The 17354-nt window shown below is 43.7% G+C and overlaps 1 protein-coding gene across 1 annotated transcript; it reads left to right on the forward strand.

Moving 5' to 3' along the window:
* The first annotated feature begins 70 nt into the window (after nucleotides 1-70).
* On the forward strand, nucleotides 71-13923 carry LOC131126434 (RELT-like protein 1). The gene is made up of 8 exons (XM_058068964.2): nucleotides 71-221; nucleotides 1552-1779; nucleotides 7201-7272; nucleotides 10416-10470; nucleotides 10751-10999; nucleotides 11186-11312; nucleotides 12315-12358; nucleotides 12440-13923. The coding sequence occupies exons 1-7, from the start codon at nucleotides 197-199 to the stop codon at nucleotides 12345-12347; spliced, it is 789 nt and encodes a 262-aa protein (XP_057924947.2). The 5' UTR covers nucleotides 71-196; the 3' UTR covers nucleotides 12348-12358; nucleotides 12440-13923.
* The last annotated feature ends 3431 nt before the right edge of the window (nucleotides 13924-17354 follow it).

The following is a 17354-nucleotide window of genomic DNA, read 5'->3' on the forward strand; positions in this document are numbered from 1 at the left end:
GTGCCCACCAGAAGTGTCTGTCCCTTTAAGAGCAGGGCGTGTCCACTCCTCGGGAATCAGGAAGTACGTCGATGTTTGGGCAAAAAGCCCCTCCTCAAGATCGACTAGTGGTGTGTGTGTGACCGTGGTGCTGGTTCACACGCCTGCCTGAAACATCGCCAGCTTCCCCGGCCAGCTGTCGGCGCATCCATCCATCATGGACGATCCAGTGGTGGTTACGGGTAAGAAGTCCTACGTGGAGGTCTTTCAGATTCTATAGCGATGGCCGCCTTGCCTCCTGCCTGTCCTCTGCTGGCGACGGCGGCGCATCGTGGCGCAGACAAGGCAGAACGTCCCAGCTGAAAAGTTCTTGCAGGATTTCTCTCAAAAGTTGTGGTAGTGTTAGCATGTTAGTATGCAGGCATCCCTCTGAAGAGACACATTTGCCGTGAAACTCTGAATTCTGAATTTGTATTTCTGCTTTAAAGCTAACTTTACAACGGAGAAAAGCAAACATATTTATGCAAGGAAAGGAAGTTTTTGGCTGTGAAGGTTAATGAAGGAGAAGGATGTTTTATAATGTGTTTATTGGTTTTACCTTTGAAGATGATGGCTGTATTGTCTATGATCTGTGAATGCTTTTGGTGGATTTTTGGAAAGACTACGCGATAAAAGTAGTTGTAGTTACAGTTACAGATAAATGCAGTTACAGTTGTGGTTGGATGTTGTGACCCAAAAATAAAAGATACTTTTGCGCACTTTGGTACTGGTCGCTTAGCTCTCACGCTCGTCCTTTTTTTGGTCATGTGACCACAACTATAGACATAAAGTATGGACATGATTGGACAGCTTTCACAATTTGCTATGCGACATGATGCAACTAAAATACATAACATTTGCTTGACCACCTCACACAGAGGAGAGAGAGGGGAGCAGAGCTGAGTGACAGCACTTCAGATTGTCATTATAATGCTAGTCCATGTCTTTGGGCAGTTTAGTGTTGATGTTTGAGTGAAGTGAACTAGAGGATACCTGCAAGTGGACCAAGATCAAACTCTCAACCGAACCGTTAAATGGGAACGCACCCTTAAAGGCCAAGGTTAGATGCTTGTGCGCTTCCAAGTGTTGCTTGGCGATAAGAATATGATCAGATAGCTTTGCGTCATCTCGGTGAACACACTGCACTTTGACACCCAATTTTCCCCACTGAGGGGCTCAAGCATGGTCAGAGGGTGTCTTCCTGGAAGACATCGGTCAGTAGGAGCAGCTTCCTGTCTCTGGGGTCATGTGGCTGGTGTCGGCGACGCACTCCTTGACGACACACAGCGGTCACAGGAGGGCCTGCTGAGCAAACAATTGTGCAAACTTGAGTTGATTTCACGGAAGTGTGTGCATGAGTCAGCCACTGGAGTTTGAAATCAGACAAAAGGATGCTTATGTGGTGTGTTGGAATCCCGTAAGTCACTATAACGTGCACCTTTTGACCTGATCTGCCACCCTATCAGTGTTAATACTGCCCTGTGTTGTTTTTTTCTTTCCCAACTATTGGCCGTCTCACCATCCGTCCTCCAGTGGGTCAGACGACAGTCAGGGGGAAAGAAGAGGTTGGCGGAGGGGCGATCAACCCGGACTACACGGCCTTTGTGTTGGTGCCCGTCTTCTTCCTCCTAGGCCTGCTGGGGGTGGTCATCTGCCACGTTTTGAAGAGGAAGGGCTACCGGTGCACCACCGAAGCGCGAGATGAAGACCAGGAAGAGGAGCCGTGTGAAGAAGTGGAAAAGGATCCGGAGTTGGGAGGAGGTGAGGAATTTAACTGTTTGCACTCTTGATTAATGGGGTGCTTTCACACTTGTCATGTTTGCATGTCTGTGAAGATTCTCACATTCCCAGGTCATGTTAATCTGCAAAGTTTGAATCAAAGCAACTACACTCTTCTTATTTGTTGAAGACGTTCACCTTTTATCCAAAGGCTGTAGTGTCTCTATTTATTTCTCTGAGCATGCATAATACCGCTATGTGTCTGCCTAAGTTTATATTCAGGAAAATTGCAAAAAATGCTAGTATGCTAGCAAGTCTAACACAGTAGCGTTAGCATGCTAAGTTTATATTCAGGAAAATTGCAAAAAATACTAGTGTTAGCAGTAGTGTTAGCATGCTAGCACATAGCATGATACTGGTAAGTGTTCTTCAAAAAAAAATAGAACATGGCTACAAATTCTATGTTTTGTTCTATATTGGCATGCCTGCAGTGGTAACATGCTAACATTAGCACACTAAAACATAGCATGAAATAGCAAAAAAATACTAGCATGATAGCAGAAAGGCTAAATGTCCCGAATTTATGTTCCAACTATTTTTTTTCATTCTTTATTTCATCCAAATCCATTCACAAACATATTAACATTTGCATGCTAACAGCTAACATGATAGTGTTAAGTGTTCATATGAAAATGGCTAAAAATACTATGTTATTATTAGCATGCCTGCAATGCTAACATACTAACATTAGCACACTAAATATAGCACGATAGTGGTGTTTATATATGTGTCTACCCTTGAAATAGCAAAACAATGCTAGCATGGTAATGTTAGCATGATAGCAGGAAGGCTAAATGTCCCGAATTTGTGTTCCAACTATTTTTTTTCATTCTTTATTTCATCCAAATTCATTCACAAACATGCTAACAGCTAACATGATAGTGCTAAGTGTTCATATGAAAATGGCTAAAAATACTATGTTAATATTAGCATGCCTGCAATGTTAACATGTTAACATTAGCACACTAAAACATAGCATGATAGTGGTGTTTATATATGTGACTACCCTTGAAATAGCAAAAAATGCTAGCATGCTAATGTTAGCATGATAGCAGGAGGGGCTAAATGTCCTGAATTTGTGTTCCAACTACTTTTTTTTCATTCTTTATTTCATCCAAATCCATTCACAATCGCAGACAAGCAAATTCAGTGTGCAACGATCTTAGTCTGCTTGCAACCAATCAAGTTGAACTTATCTAGCATCGCCTTTCTTTCCGGCTTAACCAAGCCAAACATTGAAGATATGGGATAGGTTAGTACTACCAAACTGAATGTATATGCAGTATTCTGGCCACGAGGCATCAGTAATGACACAAAACAATGATGAGACTTGACATGTAAGAGCTATCTTGCTGTTTAAAAGTATGTTTTGAAGCTTTTGAATGAAAGTTTGAGCTGCTAAATTGTTTGAGTTGCGTCACACCGTATGTCACAAAATCTGCCCAATCAAGTTCTTGCGTTCTTCACTCTGCAGCATCTGGCCCCTTGACAAAAATACCATGAAGGAAGCTAACTCATGAGCACATGGCTGCATTGATCCCGCCGATGATTCGGGAATTCTCATTATAGAGACTTAGTTTCACTTGGCTCGTACATTGACAGCTGCAGATCATGTGTACTTCTGTCGCCATAGCGATGCGCTGGCTGGCATGCAAGCGAATAACCCCTAGTTGACATTTCTTTTTTTTTTTTTTTTTTGCTTCCTTCTTCTTGTAACCTTTCCCAAAGTTGAGTTTACACAAATTTTCACGAGGGAGAACTGTTTACATTCAATTTTTCTCCCTAATGCGCTATTCCACTTCCTGGAATAACACAGCTGACGTGCTTTTACATGGACTAAATTCAAAGAAACCATCTTTCATCAGTGAAGTCTTGACTGGTTGCTTGGAGCGTACATCTTGTGTAAAGTGTAAATCAGCTCTCCTTCCACACATCCCGTCCTGTTCCCACTTTGCGTTGATTTCAAACGCCTCTTCTGCGTGAGAAACTGTCAGCATATCACAAGTCTGTGTGAGGCAGCTGCATACCAGAGGATTCCGTTTCACAGTGGAAAAAGAGAGAGTGCGTTTGTTAGATGTGCAGGAAGCAAAGAAAACTGAATGGGGGGGCGGGGTGTTTTCCCACAATATACAGAGGAAGGATGCCGGGACCACTTTGATATTCCTCATCTTTTGTTCATTAAACACCAATATACAATTTATAGGGCGGCACGGCAGTCGAGTGGTTAGCGTGCAGACCTCACAACTAGGAGACCAGGGTTCAATTCCACCCCCGGCCATCTCTGTGTGGAGTTTGCATGTTCTCCCTGTGCATGCGTGGGTTTTCTCTGGGTATTCCGGTTTCCTCCCACATTCCAAAAACATGCTAGGTTAATTGGCGACTCCAAATTGTCCATAGGTATGAATGTGAGTGTGAATGGTTGTTTGTCTATATGTGGCCTGTGATTGGCTGGCCACCAGTCCAGGGTGTACCCCGCCTCTCGCCCGAAGATATCTGGGATAGGCTCCAGCACCCCCGCGACCCTCGTGAGGAAAAAGCGATAGAAAATGAATGAATGAATGAATGAATACAATTTATAGTAAACAGTCGAAATAGTTCACAAGTCTGCTGAAGTCCTTTTTTAGGGAGCACTTGTCCGTTGCTCTTTTGCATAGATAGTCCATCCACTTCACAGGTGTGCTTGAGGTTGGCCACAATAAAAGGCCACTCCAAAACATGCAGTTTAAACGAGTCAGTGTCTACTGTGAAGGTAGCCTTATACTATATTTATCCAAAATGTGATGCCACAACATAAACATAAAAAAATGCTTGTTTTACATGAAAAAATATATTTTTAGTTTCCTTTTCACTTCCTGGTTGCTGTGCAGCGTCTATTTCAGTAGTATCTTGCCACCTTGTGTTAGCTTTTTTGGCTTAAAACCGCATCAAACATACTCTCTTTTATTGTAGACTTGCATCATCACTTTGTTGTGCCTCTCATGCAAAAAAGACGTATAAATCTGTCTTAGGGAGTGAGTTGTCTGGTTGAAAAAAATGTCTAAATACGTCTTTGGTAGCGAATGAGTTGATAAAGTGATAGCAGTGCATTGTAAGTCTCTCCTAAAATGTTCTACTATACTGAATGACTTTTAAAAACAGTTTTTTTAAAGACACAGTCATTTGTAGTTTGTGTGTTTTGAGTGCAAAGTTTCCATGTCACGCCTTATTGCCCCCTAGTGAAGAATTGTTGATATCACACCCGTCTCCCTGTATGGACCACACCTTAAAACCACTGGCGTTTGGTGGTATGTCTCAAAAGGGAGTGACTGCTGAGCATCACTGTACAGCAATGTGTACCATTATGATGGCCTTTAAAAGACTGACACATTCATTCAATGTTTCATGATGCTACGACTAAGTGCAGTTTCCCGAGACCAAGCGATGGGCACACTGATGGCAGGAATGCACCAAGATGCGGTTGGGAGTCGCTTCCGGTACCATTAGCCCCCTCCGGAGACGTTTTCCTGTGACACGTGACCGACCACGTGTAGCGACACCTGCACAGAATTGCTATATCCGGACCACAAAACTGCGTAATGCGTTCCCAACTGCTTCACACACTGCAGCAGAGACCCAGGAATGTGGACGAACACAAGTTTATACACAAATGGTTTGCCAAAGACTCCAGGAGTATGGGATACGACCATACGTACTTTACTATAGGGCACTCAAAACACACCAACTACAACTCAAAACCCCACGGCCCTAAATACAGGCACAACAAAACTTTAAAGTCCTTCAGTGTATATTAGGTAATGCAAGTATAAAGGGGGTCGAGTGGTTAGCGCGCAGACCTCACAGCTAGGAGACGAGGGTTCAATCCCACCCTCGGCCATCTCTGTGTGGAGTTTGCATGTTCTCCTTGTGCATGCGTGGGTTTTCTCCGGGTTCTCCGGTTTCCTCCCACATTCCAAAAACATGCTAGGTTAATTGGTGACTCCAAATTGTCACCAAAATGTATGAATGTGAGTGTGAATGGTTGTTTGTCTATATGTGCCCTGTGATTGGCTGGCGACCAGTCCAGGGTGTACCCCGCCTCTCGCCCAAAGACAGCTGGGATAGGCTCCAGCACCCCGCGACCCTTGTGAGGAAAAAGCGGTAGAAAATGAAAGAATGAATGAATTATAAAGGGGCGTTTATGTGTAGTCGAAATTGACTGATCATGGTCAGGTCTGACAGCAATTAACCTAATCATGCTCAATGAGTGACATGTCCGTTGAGTATGCTGGCCACCCAAAAACTGCAATGTTTTCAGCTTCCAGGAATTGCAGGGGCTGTGCATTACCATACTGCAACATGATGTAATGGTCATGGATGAATGGTACAACAATGACTGTTACGATCTTGATCATTTTCAATATAATGCACCTGTGTTGTGGGTCTAGTGGCCCACAGTGGGAGGGTCATGGTATGGGCGGATATGTTTTCATTTGTTCATTCATTTTCTACCGCTTTTCCTCACGAGGGTCACGGAGTGCTGGAGACTTTCCCTGCTGTCGTCGGGCGAGAGGCGGGGTACACCCTGGACTGGTCGCCAGCCAATCACAGGGCACATATAGACAAACAACCATTCACACTCACATTCATACCTATGGACAATTTGGAGTCGCCAATTAACCTAGCATGTTTTTTGGAATGTGGGAGGAAACCGGAGTACCCGGAGAAAACCCACACATGCACGGGGAGAACATGCAAACTCCACACAGAGATGGCCGAGGGTGGAATTGAACCCTGGTCTCCTAGCTGTGAGGTCTGCGCGCTAACCACTCGACCACCGTGCCGCCTCAGATATGTTTTGGAAAACAAAAACAAAGTGTTCACATTGTTGTTGAATGTATATTTTAGTATTAAAAATAGAATAAATACAGTGGAATTTCGGGTAGCATCATTAATCTGTTCCAAAAGGTCCCACTCCAAGCGAAACGTACTCTAACCACAAATACTGTTCCCATAAGAATAATGTAAATCCAATTAATCTGTTCCAGACACACAAAACACTTTCAATGTAAAATAGGTATGATCAAATGTACAGTTAAAAGACTAGGAATAAATGAACATTTAATGTCACTTACCTTTATTGACGACCTTTTTTGGACCAAGAAGGCGATGACGAGCAGTGAAGGAGAAGAGGAAGAGAGACGACCTTCATTTGCCTGTCCTATCATGCAATTTCCCTGACTTTGTGGATTATTTTCAATCATATTTGGACATTCATTACTTGTAAGGAGTGATGACATTTATTGAGTGACATGTCTTTATTCGGCACATATATTCCATTTGATTTCTATGATAAAATCTTATTAAGACATGATGGTATTACAGGTCATCATTCCGTGTAATTATTTTTTTTCTCCCTGCTTGCAGAGCTGAATGACACCCTCAGCGACAACAATGACACAGTGGGACAGATCGTCCACTACATCATGAAAAATGAAGGTATGCGTGCGCATAATGAAATAAACCGCTGACAGTTAATATCCCGCCAGCTCTCAAGCCGCCGCATCCCATTTATTGTTTGGTTGTGTGGCTCAAAGCCTTTAACGAGATTCTGTGGCCGATAGCAATGCACTGTGGTCGTAAAAGTGCACCATCCTAGATAGCCAAGTAATCTTCAGTGGGCGCCATGTGGTGCTTGATAAGAGGATGCTGCTGGATGATAAGGACGACCTTGTGCGTGAGTGTGGAGTTGTGAAACTTCTCTTGCCTCGTGACGTGCTGGAATCTGCGAAGGCCCCCTGGCCCGGTTGGGACGTGCGTCTGTCTAAACCAGGGGTTGGGAATCTTCTTCGGAAGGTTCATCTAATGTTGATACGCTAATAAGTTACATGCATCAATATTTTGTCCCAATTTGTGTCCAAATCCACTTGCATCGAGGCCATGTTTGGGCACTTGGCTTACAGTGGCGCACATTTAAGTCGACCCCTGTTTATGTTCACAAGTCGACCAACTCATCAAGTCCAATTCCACCGTGCTCTTACTAAAAAGTGCCCGTTTCAGTTGACACCAACATCCTGGTCGACCGCTTCAGTCATCATTATTGCAAAGCAGTGGATCGTGAAGCAGCAACAGCGAGATAGCTACTGTTAAACATGCACACAGTGACTTTCTGTTCGGTGTATAGCAAAGTCCAGACATATAAGTCATTGCTGCACGTGCACGGGGAGCTGCTCAAGCCAGAAAAAGGGGCAAAATTCATTCATTCATTCATTTTTTACTGTTTTTTCCTCACAAGGGTCGCAGGGGGTGCTGGAGCCTATCCCAGCTGTCTCTGGGCGAGAGGCGGGGTACACCCTGGACTAGTCGCCAGCCAATCACAGGGCACACATAGACAAACAACCATTCACACTCACATTCATACCTATGGACAATTTGGAGTCGCCAATTAACCTAGCATGTTTTTGGAATGTGGGAGGAAACCGGAGTACCCGGAGAAAACCCACGCATGCACGGGGAGAACATGCAAACTCCACACAGAGATGGCCGAGGGTGGAATTGAACCCTGGTCTCCTAGCTGTGAGGTCTGCACACTAACCACTAGACCACCGTGCAGCCCCATTGCCAAATTATTCATCAAATTATTGTATATTTCAGATAGGAGATGAAACAATGTTCCTGTGCATTATAATCAAGCGGGACTTACATAATCCCTATCAAGCTGATGACACTGTTGGAGCATAAAGAGCGTCACATTAATAATATATATCACAATATACCTCACCAGACTGGCACGTACTGTACAGTGCCGTCCAAGTAATGGAACGTTGAGGTCAGTTTCTTTATAAATAAAGAAACTGACCTCAACGCTTTAGACTGGAAACATTTGAATCTCAACCCTGAAGATAGAACCTTTAGTTTGAACCCACAGTTTTTATGTCAATTATAGTATTGTCTTCTCGCGTTGCTTATTCAATCAATACATAGTACTGACTGTTTGTGCTCAGCTTCAAATTGGGTAGGTAGGTTTTGTCTGTGTTGATTGATTTTAGAGGTAAAAACAGCATGAAAAGCCTATTTGTAGGTTAAAACAATAGAGCCAGTCCATAGAAAGGTTTGTTCTCGTCTATGAAGAGTAGATGCCTTCACTTTTATGATGTGAACGTTTATGATGTTATCAGCCATAGCTGACCATTAGCTAGCATCAATGTTAGGGTTGCTATAGCATCAAGGAAAGTCGAGGGGTTGCACAAACACCATCATGGCCTGCATGGTTAGAGGAGCCTATAGGCTGCAGCTGTTGGCGCTAAGAACCACAGGGTCAGACACAATCATCTGACACATTTGTAGGTTAAATAAAAGGCAAATAAAGTAAAGAAACAAAAAAGTCTTTTCAAAAAGAACATATAATGCCTTTTTAAAATTAAATCAGTTCTGGCAGTGCGAGGTCGGCCGGTTCATTTTGGTTTCAATGCAGATCCAGTAGCTTTGAAGTTGGTAACCCATAACAAGATGGTGTTTTTCGAGCTGGTGCAAGATCATGTCTACTAAGATTAAAGTGCAAACGGAACGCTTGTTGTGTTGCAGTTACACATTTGTTTGTTTTGATAAACAAGAAAGTGCGATGCTCGCCAGTCCAATTCATGGCAGCAACTGAAAAAGAAACGAAAAACAATGGCATTATAAAGAAACAAAGCAAAATGGCATTATATGAAAAAAAAATGGCATTGTGTGTACTTTTCGAAAATAAAAACACTTTTTGTTTCTTTACTTTATTTGCCTTTTATTTAACCTACAAATGTGTCAGATCATTTTGTATTTGAACCCTGTATATGAAGAGGTTGCATGGCGACCGAGTGGTTAGCACGCAGGCCTCACAGCTAAGAGACCCGCGTTCAATTCTACCCTTGGCCATCTATGTGTGGAGTTTGCATGTTCTCCCTGTGCATGCGTGGGTTTTCTCCGGGTACTCCGGTTTCCTCCCACATTCCAAAAACACGCTAGGCTAATTAGCGACTCCAAATTGTCCATAGTATGAATGTGAGTGTGAATGGTTGTTTGTCTATACGTATGTGCCCTGTGATTGGCTGGCGACCAGTCTAGGGTCTACCCCGCCTCTTGCCTGAAGACAGCTGGGATAGGCTCCAGCACCCCCGCGACCCTCTTGAGGAAAAGCGGTAGAAAATGAATGAATGTGTCATGTGATCATTTTGCCTGACTCTGTATATGAAGAGGCTGCATGTCGACCGAGTGGTTAGCACACAGGCCTCACAGCAAGGAGACCCGCGTTCAATTCTACCCGTGGCCATCTCTGTGTGGAGTTTTCATGTTCTCCCCGTGCATGCGTGGGTTTTCTCCGGGTACTCCGGTTTCCTCCCACATTCCAAAAACATGCTAGGTTAATTGGCGACTCCAAATTGTCCATAGGTATGAATGTGAGTGTGAATGGTTGTTTGTCTATATGTGCCCTGTGATTGGCTGGCCACCAGTCCAGGGTGTACCCCGCCTCTCGCCCAAAAACAGCTGGGATAGGCTCCATCACCCCCGTGACCCACATGAGGATAGGATAGGACCCTCAACAGTACAATATGAATGTTATATAAATGTGTATATTTTTATTTTCTAACATTATTTTGTTGTTTCAGCCAACTCGGATGCTCTGAAAGCAATGGTTCACGAAACCAGCATTGATTCCGATGGGTGAGTCTTTTTTTGGTCCTATGCTGAGTTTACCACTAGATGGCAGCACCACCCTGCTTCCAAGTGTGAAGAGACAATCAGGCCATGCTCTTTTGAGGCCTCCTGGAATTGGCACAGTTTTTATTGAGATCATGCAGCTGTGAGGGTGAGGGGGATAGTCCTCTAAATCCCCCATTGCCTCTCGCTTTTATTTCCTGTTTTGATGCATGCTGACCTCATTTCTTCACTCCTGCAAACACCTTTTGCTCAATGAAGAAATTCTAAATCTTCTCTTCTACAGTGCACCTATCACCCCCACTTCCCCATACTCTCCCTCGCCACCCCTCACCCCCGTGTCGCCGGGGGCGCCGCCAGAGGCTGCCAAGCACACCTGCAACCACCTGCACACAATCGGTGGCGTCGGCGGCCACAAGAACATCTGCACACGCTGCAGCCAGAAGAAATGGCCGCTTATGAACAAACCGGCCGTCCGCAAGGCGGAGCAACGCCGCCGACACTCAGGAGAGGTCACCGTTCTGTCCGTGGGCAGGTGAGTGTTTCTCCACGTTAACCCCTCGCCTAGCATCACAACCATTGCACATGCCTGGCACCGGACACTCAAACATTAACTCTAAATCCTGAAAATGTTAATCCAGACTTAATTCCTTAACACCAGACCGCTGACCTGAAACCAACAAATCCTGGGAAGTTTTCATCTTGTTTCTGTCCCGCGTAGGTTCCGTGTGACAAAGTGTGAAAAAGCAGCCAGGGAGCGGCGGACGCTGCTGATAGCAGATTCCAACGGCAGTGTTCCTTCAGAGGAGGTGGCGTCAAACAGCCGGACTGTGTCCGAGTCACAGGAGGTTGGTGTACTGGAAAAATGTATTTGGTATGGACCAAAGCAGTGGTGACCAGGATGTTTGTTTTCTTCTAAAACTTGACATGAAACACTGCCTCCATCACAACATTATGTCACACTTAAATGGATCAGAACGACAACACAACTGAACACGAAATGCTGTTTTTAAATGAAACTTTTCATTATTAAGGGAGGAATTTTTAAAAATCCACCATAAGAACGACACTGGGCATGACAGAGTTCTGCTGAACAAAAAGAACATTAAGGTCATTAACATCTCGGTTTTGCCAGACGTTGTGATGATCCCCAAGACCTTTGGGAAAATACTCTGTGGTCTGATGAGATAAAAGCTAAACTTTTTGGAAGGTGTGTGTCCCATTGCATCTGGTGTAAAAGTAATACCTCATATCAGAAGAAGAACATCATACCGACAGTAAAATATGGTGGTGGTAGTGTGATGGTCTGGGACTGTTTTGCTGCTTCAGGACCTGGAAGAGTTGCTGTGATAAATGGAACCATGAATTCTGTTTACCAAAAAATGTCTGGCCATCTGTTGGTGATCTCAAGCTGAACTTGGGTTCTGCAGCAGGACAATGATCCAAAATACACCAGCAAATCCACTTCTGAATGGCTGAAGAAAAACCAAATGAAGACTTTGGAGTGGCCTAGTCAAAGTCCTGACCTTAAAAATGCTATTCATGCTGGAAAAGCCTCCAATGTAGCTGAATGACGACAATTCTGCAGTTATCACAAACGCTTGATTGCAGTTGTTGCTGCTCAGGGTGAGCCAACCTGTTATTAGCTTTACGAGGCAATCACTTTTTCGGTTAGGATTTTTTTCTCCTTATTATAAAAGGTTTCATTGAAAAACTCCATTTTGTGTTGAGTTGTGTTGTCATTGACCTCAAGTGTGACAAAGGAGGACTTTTGGGATAAACTAAGCTTGCTTGGTGAATTCTTTAGCGCTTTATGGCCAAGTTCAAGCTGTGTTCTTCTGTTACCTCAGGAGGAGAATGACAACATGGACAGAGAGAAATGATCCAACGCCAGGTAATTAGTTTAACATGTGACTTGTGCTTCTTTTCTTAATTGTTTTCCTGATTTGTGGCTGCTGTACTGTCACCTCTACAGCTTTCCCTAAGAAGACACATCATCTGCACACTTTTTAAAAGCCTCCAGAAGACATTGACACATCAGCAAAGCAGCAATATGGGTGTACAGATCCCCCTTTACTCTTCACTTGGGGCCAAACTGCTGCTGAAGGCCGGCGTTGGCGCCGACGTGCATAACAGTTTTCCAGCTAGGTAGGAAAAGTGGGTTGGTTTTTTTTTTGTTTTTTTCAAAATGTTTGACTTATCCCTCAAGACATGTCGAGCTTCATATCAGTCGGTCCAGCTGTGTGACAGCATCCAAGATGCCAGGAGGAGCGTGTGCCAGCTTCATTAAAGAAGACTTCTTAAACTGGTACAGCCAGTCCGAGGCCACCCCCCACCCCCCACCCACCCCTCAATCCACAGGAAGTAGGAATAACCTACAGAGCCAGGAAGCTGTCTGGAGCCTTGGCAGGTGTCATCCAAAGAATAAAGCATCATACCGTGCACCAGCCAGGAGGAGATGGCGTCAGTAGGAATATATCAACTAAGTGTAACGTGCAATGCTTCAATGGCTTCTGTGTGCCATTTAAAATATTATGTCATTTTATTTCTACAGCATGCTAACAATGCACTTAATTGTTTTTTTGTTTTACTTGGCTTGTTATAAATATTATAACGACTATGATGGTGATGAGCTGCTGTGAAGTTTTCATGGTGCGTTCACACTTGTCCTGTTTGGTTGGGTTTCAAGGTCTGGTGCGTTTTCTCTACCAACTACGGTTCGTTTGGTATCTGAACAGGTGGATCAAGACCGCTTTACCAAGATCACTTGAGCTCCCAATTTCAATGCTACAGGGACCAGCAAAATGACAAATACGAAACCGACACAGCTTTGTGACCAGTCTTTAGAAGTATATTTTAGAAGCTTTTGGTGAAATGTAAGCCGCTTTACTCTTTTCGTATGTATGTTTGTGAGGAGAGGCTCTTAATATAAAAAATAACATATGTATTCAACCCAGCAGGGGTTGCATTATCACGCATTTGGTCCCGTGACGACATGACCAGTGTGAACGCCAACCTCGCCAAAGTGCGTATAAAACAAGCAGAGAGTACCGAACCACAAGTGTGAACGCAACCTTTGTGTGTCGGAAGCTGCCAAGTTTATTTTTGCACTTCCTTTTCCTCACCTAAGATGTTTTGTCCATTCCATTCCAGTTCTTTTCTTTGCCGTGTTTAAAAGATTTAGCGGCCAGTTGTTGTTGGCCCAAAGTCTTCCATGGAAACCAAAGCAAGAGAACGTTGATGTCAGTCTACCTCTTCTCTCCTTCATGCGGGGTATTTCACCTTTTACAGCCTTTTTTTTTATATATTTGTTTAGGGTCAGCATCATCAAGCTTGTCATTTCATGGTGCCACTTTGTTTTGGGATGGATTACATGTATTTTTTTATTGGTTTCTTTTCAAGATTGCTGTGTTTTTATTTAATGCCAAAAAATAAAAATAAAGATGTATACATATCAGAGCTTGTTTTAGTCAAATTTCCACCTGTTAGCAAATAACCATCCATTCATTTTCTGTAGCGCTTATCCTCACAAGAGTCGCGGGGGTGCTGGAGCCTATCCCAGCTGTCTTCAGGCAAGAGGCGGGGTACACCCTGGACTGGTGGCTAGCCAATCACAGGGCACATATAGACAAACAACCATTCACACTCACATTCATACCAATGGACAATTCATTCATTCATTCATTTTCTACCACTTTTTCCTCACGAGGGTCGCAGGGGTGCTGGAGCCAATCCCAGCTGTCTTCGGGCGAGAGCCAATCACAGGGCACATATAGACAAACAACCATTCACACTCACATTCATACCTATGGTCAATTTATAGTCAACAATTAACCAAGCCTGTTTTTTGAATGTGAGAGAAAACCCACGCATGCACGGGGAGAACATGCAAACTCCACACAGAGATGGTCGAGGGTGGAATTGAACTCGGGTCTCCTAGCTCTGAGGCCTGCACGCTAACCACTTATCCGCTGTGCAGCCTAGCAAATATCCTAATATTACAAACAAAGATAGCTCTAGGCAGCACTCACAGGGCAGTGTTGACATGGTTTATAGCGCACAAAGCGACGTCATGGCTTTGAGCGGCCTTTTCCCCAAAGACACAAGGTCACAGTAGGGCGGGCGATGGTGCAAATATTGACTCCTGTTGCACACACAGAGCTGTTTACCTTAGTTCTTCCCTGGGATCACAGTTGTGGAGACAATAAATCCAATCTTTATGTATGTGCGCCATTATACAGGCTGCACCGGGTTTCGGTGCCAACATTTGGAGGTGGGGCCTGGGCAGGGGGCGTCAAGAGGGAAGCCTGGTCAATGTTTAACGCCTTGGACACAGTGACCTTCTGGGAGGATCCACTGCTGCTACACGACTACATGCAGGCTTCACTATGGGTGTAATGTTTAACTCTCAGGGTCTGTTTGCTGGGAAAGGGTGAACATTAATGAGGTTTTGGACCTGGAATCCGACGTGAGTAATGTTGATGCAAGAGGAAATGAATTTGGAAGTTGGTGTTTTAAATCCTTCCAACTCTTGAACACATGTCTCTTTTCTGTGCATTCTAAACAGACAGACCTGAAAATGCATGTCATGGGAAACATAGTCCGATTAGAAAGCCTTGTGAAAACAACTCCCAAAAGTGCCAACACTCCATTTCCATAGAATGAAAAGTTGATGCTAGGTGCTGTGTTAGTTTCTAGGTTGCTATGTGAAATGAATGTGTGGTAATGCTTAAAAGGACCAAAATATTGTAAGTATTACATGTTATTATGAACGTACCTATTTCAGTCTAGGCTGCATGGTGTACGAGTGGTTAGCGTGCAGGCCTCACAGCTAGGAGACCAGGGTTCAATTCCATCCTCGGCTATCTCTGTGTGGAGTTTGCATGTTCTCCCTGTGCATGTGTGGGTTTTCTCCGGGTACTCCGGTTTCCTCCCACATTCCAAAAACATGCTAGGTTAATTGCCGACTCAAATTGTTTATCGGTATGAATGTGAGTGTGAATGGTTGTTTGACTATATGTGCCCTGTGATCGGCTGGCTGCCAGTCCAGGGTGTACCCCTCGCCCAAAGACAGCTGGGATAGGCTCTAGCACCCCCGCGACCCTCGTGAGGATGAGCGGTAGAAAATGAATGAATGAATGAATGAATGTACCTGTTACTACATGGCTACAGCATGGATATAAAACCATAAAGCCTTGTTGGAGATTTCTGGTGGTGTTTTAATAGTGGTCTTTGTAGGTGTGTCCCATTACGTGCAGTAGTGAACTGTCTCTTTTTATCTCTTTGTGTATCTTTACAATACACAGACAAAAGAAAGCTGTGTGATCATGTCTCATATAAGTGTTTCTAAAGCTTTGAGAAATACAATGATGTTAGACTAACGTACACACAGCCGCCACTCTTCACGGTCAGCGAGTCACCGAGTGAAACATTGATGGACGGATTGTGAGCGTGACCTTGTAAGAAGCAGAGTGGAGGGAGTCACAAACACGGCACAGCAACATGCCGCCCTGAAACGGGCGGCTTCAGTACGACGGGAGTTGGAGAGCCCAAAGGTGCTCATTAGCAGATACCTCGGTGGTGATGGCTCTCGTTTGTCAAGTCTGGAGGGAGTCATCAGACATTTGTGAATCCCGGGATGGATCTAAGGGATTTCATCATATTTTGATTACAATGGAACCCAATGCCAGCCTGACAACCTTCTCAAGTCCACTATTGCATTCTTATGTTTGAAACAGTTCCTGCTTAAAGGAACTGTATGGTCTGGCTCCAGATTAGGTAACACCACCACCGGCTAGCATATGTTATCAATAGTACTTTAAATGAGAAAAGTCTATTTTTCACAAAATTGTACTGTATAAAACCTGGCATACATAATAAATAAAATATTTTAAATACAAACAGAGAAACACTGACAAAAGCATAATCTCTGCACTGTGCTTGGCAGAGGTAGTGAATGGAATATTTTCATAGTTAGAGTATAGGAAACCTGTTTATAACATTCAGAATTTTATTTACATTAGAACTCTGTAGGCATGAAATAGCACCCCTATATTCACATCTACACTCGTATTATTCCTTGTTTACACCATATTACTGATGTGCAGGCGACAAGATCACTGCCGCGATACGAGGGACGGCCACGGTTTTAAGCATAGCATGCTAGTGAGCTAGCTACGTACCTGGCCTCCAATTTATTCTAAACGTAAAGAGATTCAAACCGAGTGGGGAAAGACAAAGTAGGAAGCCAAAAAGGTATCGCTTATACACAGAATGCCCTAGCTGACTACATGCTTCTGTCAGCCACCCCCTATCCCCCCCCCACACATTGCTTTCACACCCCCCCCAATTTGAAATACTTGATAAACCGATAAACAGACTGAAGTTGAAACTGAAACCAGGAAAATGCACACAAGTGTAAACAAAAGTGAAATTGCATGTTGAGTACTATAAATGTGTACATGTTGGCAGGTCTGCACTAAGAATAAAAGTACTATCCAGCCTCTTGCAACCCCACCCCGCCACCACCCAGGGATAGACCCAAAGTATTTTTTGTGAAAACAAGTCCATGTATTTTGCAATAATGTAGTATTTTCACTGTTGCAGCATGAAACAGTAAGGTAAAGCTAAGGTAAAGATAGTCTACACGGTAATAAAACGTGGACAGCGACTTCCTATTCAGTGCAAAGTAAGCATCTAAATAAAAACATGGCAGTATTCATTTGGTTATGTGACTTCTATCGCAGCAACTAACAAAATGCACCCATTTAAGAAATGTATTAAGAAGTTATGTATTAAGTAAGATTGTTAGATTGTAAGATTGTATTATTCAGTGCAAAGTAAGCATCTAAATAAAAACATGGCAGTATTCATTTGGCTATGTGACTTCT

Source organism: Doryrhamphus excisus, linkage group LG2 (genome assembly GCF_037039965.1).
Source record: "Doryrhamphus excisus strain RoL-2023G ecotype Guam linkage group LG2, RoL_Dexc_Guam_v1.1, whole genome shotgun sequence".
In the NCBI taxonomy this organism is placed as follows: domain Eukaryota; kingdom Metazoa; phylum Chordata; class Actinopteri; order Syngnathiformes; family Syngnathidae; genus Doryrhamphus; species Doryrhamphus excisus.

Excerpts from the sequence above, each read along its gene's own strand:
- LOC131126434 (XM_058068964.2), top strand. The coding sequence starts at position 197 with ATGGACGATCCAGTGGTGGTTACGG. Across the intron at positions 1,780-7,200 it reads GGATCCGGAGTTGGGAGGAG|AGCTGAATGACACCCTCAGC; the intron begins GTGAGGAATTTA and ends CCCTGCTTGCAG. Across the intron at positions 10,471-10,750 it reads ACCAGCATTGATTCCGATGG|TGCACCTATCACCCCCACTT; the intron begins GTGAGTCTTTTT and ends TCTCTTCTACAG.